A 2,785-nucleotide genomic window follows, 5' to 3' on the forward strand; every position below is an offset into this window, starting at 1 on the left:
TTGTTACAAAGATAATTAAAAGTAACAAAAAAAAAAAACTTGAGAGCTCTAACTTTGCCAAATAATATAACTATAAGGACCATAACAAACAAAAAGTCACAACCTCAAATCCCTACCCCTCCTTCACCATCCCCAAAATATATAGAACACATACAAACCTCAAAACCCACCAATACTTCATTCCATCTGACACAATCTTAATCTTATTCTCCCCAAAACCACTTTGAACCCATCAACATGGACGGCACCGGCGTTGTAGCAGTTTACGGCAACGGCGCACTAACCACCGAACCCAAGAAATCCACTTTCTCCGTCAAAGTTGGGCTTGCCCAGATGCTCCGAGGCGGCGTTATAATGGACGTGGTTAACGCCGAGCAAGCGAGAATAGCCGAGGAAGCCGGTGCATGCGCCGTGATGGCACTTGAACGTGTGCCAGCCGACATCCGTGCGCAAGGCGGCGTGGCTCGGATGAGTGACCCGCAGCTTATTAAGGAGATTAAGCAGGCGGTGACCATACCGGTTATGGCGAAGGCTCGGATTGGTCATTTTGTGGAGGCGCAGATTTTGGAAGCTATTGGTGTGGATTACGTGGATGAGAGTGAGGTGTTGACGTTGGCTGATGACATGAATCATATTAATAAGCATAATTTCAGGATTCCGTTTGTCTGCGGCTGCCGGAATTTGGGGGAGGCTTTGAGGAGGATTCGGGAAGGGGCTGCCATGATTCGGACTAAAGGGGAAGCTGGAACTGGTATGTTGTTAGCCCCAATATTTTCCCAAATTTGGTCTGATCTCTATCTTTCTTCTTTAAAAATTTAGCCTGCTCCCTCGTAATAATAATTATCTTTTCCCAATGCGGCTCTCAAGTTCAAATTCTAAAAATTTCTATGGAAAAAGGGGCTATTTTGGACTTTCTCCATCTAGAAAAGGCTATTTTGAGAATTTTCTCTTTAATCGAATACTGAAACCGGATAAAGCTAAGAACATGTGTCGTGGACGTTGTTAACCTATTGCCGCATCACTTTAACGCGACGCCAGGGGAGGTGGAGCCACATGTTTTTTCAATCAATCATATTTATTCATATATTTTCATTTTCTATTTTATTTTTAAACAACATTAAATAATAATTGTGTTGTTAGTTAAACCATCATGTATTTTTATTTTATGAATATGCTTATGAATGTCCTCCTGTTTATGTCTCCTGTTTATGTTTCTGTTTACCTGGTAGTTTGGTTTTGAAAGGATAATGTGTGAAGTTTTTGTCTTTTATTTATTGTTTGTTTTATATCAGTATTCCAGCTCTTAATTTACTAGATGGGATTTTTAATCTGTAGGCGTGCGGTTCATGAAGAATCGAACGGTTAAACTGTTGCAATTCCTAGATGTGTATTTGTTGACGGTTCAGTTTTAACGGTTCAGCTGTCGTGACACTGTTTAAAACTTCAAGCTTGCAACTTGCGTTGGCTAATGATTTTATTATTACATTAATATATAAAATTTGAATACCAAGAAGAGAAAATGAAGTATGCTTATAGCTATAATAGCCTAATAGGAGTTGCTTTATAAAATTTCTAGTGGAAAAAGACACTTGCAACAGGATCTTTGAGGGTGTATGAAAGTAATTATTATTATTTTTAACTACTTAGAATAATTAGGGGGCAGAAGCACAACATAGTGTGCTGCACAGGATAAGCAATATTATTGTATGGTGTACAGGAGTTCAGTTTAAATGGATGTGTTGACCACACAACTTTATATAATTGTTTTATGTTTATTTAAATAAATAATTTACTTGCTAAATATTATTAAATAAGAATCTTTTTATTAGAGTTTTAAGTTTAGGCTCCCTTAAATAGAATTAGTTTCTGTAAGAGAAATCAGTTTTAATTTGGTGTTCAGGCAATCTTTGTTTACAAGTTACAACTGCTTAATTATATTTTGGTTATGATTTGCAGGTAACATAATTGAGGCAGTGAGACATGTGAGGTCTGTGATGGGTGACATTCGAGTTTTGGCAAACATGGATGAAGACGAAGTTTACACTTTCGCAAAGCAAATCGTGGCCCCATATGATTTGGTGATGCAGACAAAGCAACTAGGGCGGCTCCCAGTGGTGCAGTTTGCAGCCGGTGGTGTTGCTACACCAGCTGATGCAGCTCTGATGATGCAGTTGGGATGTGATGGTGTGTTTGTTGGTTCTGGTGTGTTCAAGAGCGGTGATCCAGCTCGCAGGGCTCGTGCTATTGTTCAGGCGGTCACACATTACACCGACCCAAAGGTACTTGCAGAGGTGAGTTGTGGGTTGGGTGAAGCTATGGTCGGGTTGAACCTTGACAAGAATGTGGAAAGGTACGCTAACCGGTCCGAGTAATGTTGACGGGGACATGGAATGGGCTATAATAGCTTTGTGGTCTATTTAGGTTTGGGAATCTTAGCTAAGTTTCTTATGTTTTAAGAAACAAGAAACTATACGACTATTGTTGTGGTGGTTATTGTTACAAACATTTGTATTTGCAGACTATGTATTTAATCTTGATTTTGTCTTCTTTAGTTATTTTGGTTTAGTTATATTTGGATAAAGACTTAACACATATGTTACTGAATTTGTAAAAGGTTTGAGTGGAAACTCAAAAAAAGTGAGAAACTTTTTATTTTGCATGTGAAAAAATAATATAAAGTTCGATTTCACATATAAAAATTAGTTTTAACATGAATCTTTTTGGACATTTTGTTTATAAATGCATGTACAAGACATTTGAATAAAAAAATTAATTTTCTAAAAGA

General features: G+C 37.8%; 1 protein-coding gene across 1 annotated transcript; it reads left to right on the forward strand.

The window, feature by feature from the left end:
- The first annotated feature begins 232 nt into the window (after positions 1-232).
- Positions 233-2,550, forward strand: LOC143615024 (putative pyridoxal 5'-phosphate synthase subunit PDX1). Its single transcript, XM_077088282.1, has 2 exons — positions 233-751; positions 1,957-2,550. Exons 1-2 carry the CDS (start codon positions 238-240, stop codon positions 2,370-2,372), a joined length of 930 nt encoding a protein of 309 aa, XP_076944397.1. The 5' UTR covers positions 233-237; the 3' UTR covers positions 2,373-2,550.
- Positions 2,551-2,785: the final 235 nt, after the last annotated feature.

This window comes from Bidens hawaiensis, unplaced genomic scaffold, assembly GCF_021521415.1.
Source record: "Bidens hawaiensis isolate Kalapana, Puna unplaced genomic scaffold, B.hawaiensis_p1.1 tig00041689_1, whole genome shotgun sequence".
NCBI classification, from domain to species: domain Eukaryota; kingdom Viridiplantae; phylum Streptophyta; class Magnoliopsida; order Asterales; family Asteraceae; genus Bidens; species Bidens hawaiensis.

Excerpts from the sequence above, each read along its gene's own strand:
- LOC143615024 (XM_077088282.1), top strand. The coding sequence starts at position 238 with ATGGACGGCACCGGCGTTGTAGCAGTTTACGGCAACGGCGCACTAACC. Across the intron at positions 752-1,956 it reads TAAAGGGGAAGCTGGAACTG|GTAACATAATTGAGGCAGTG; the intron begins GTATGTTGTTAG and ends TATGATTTGCAG.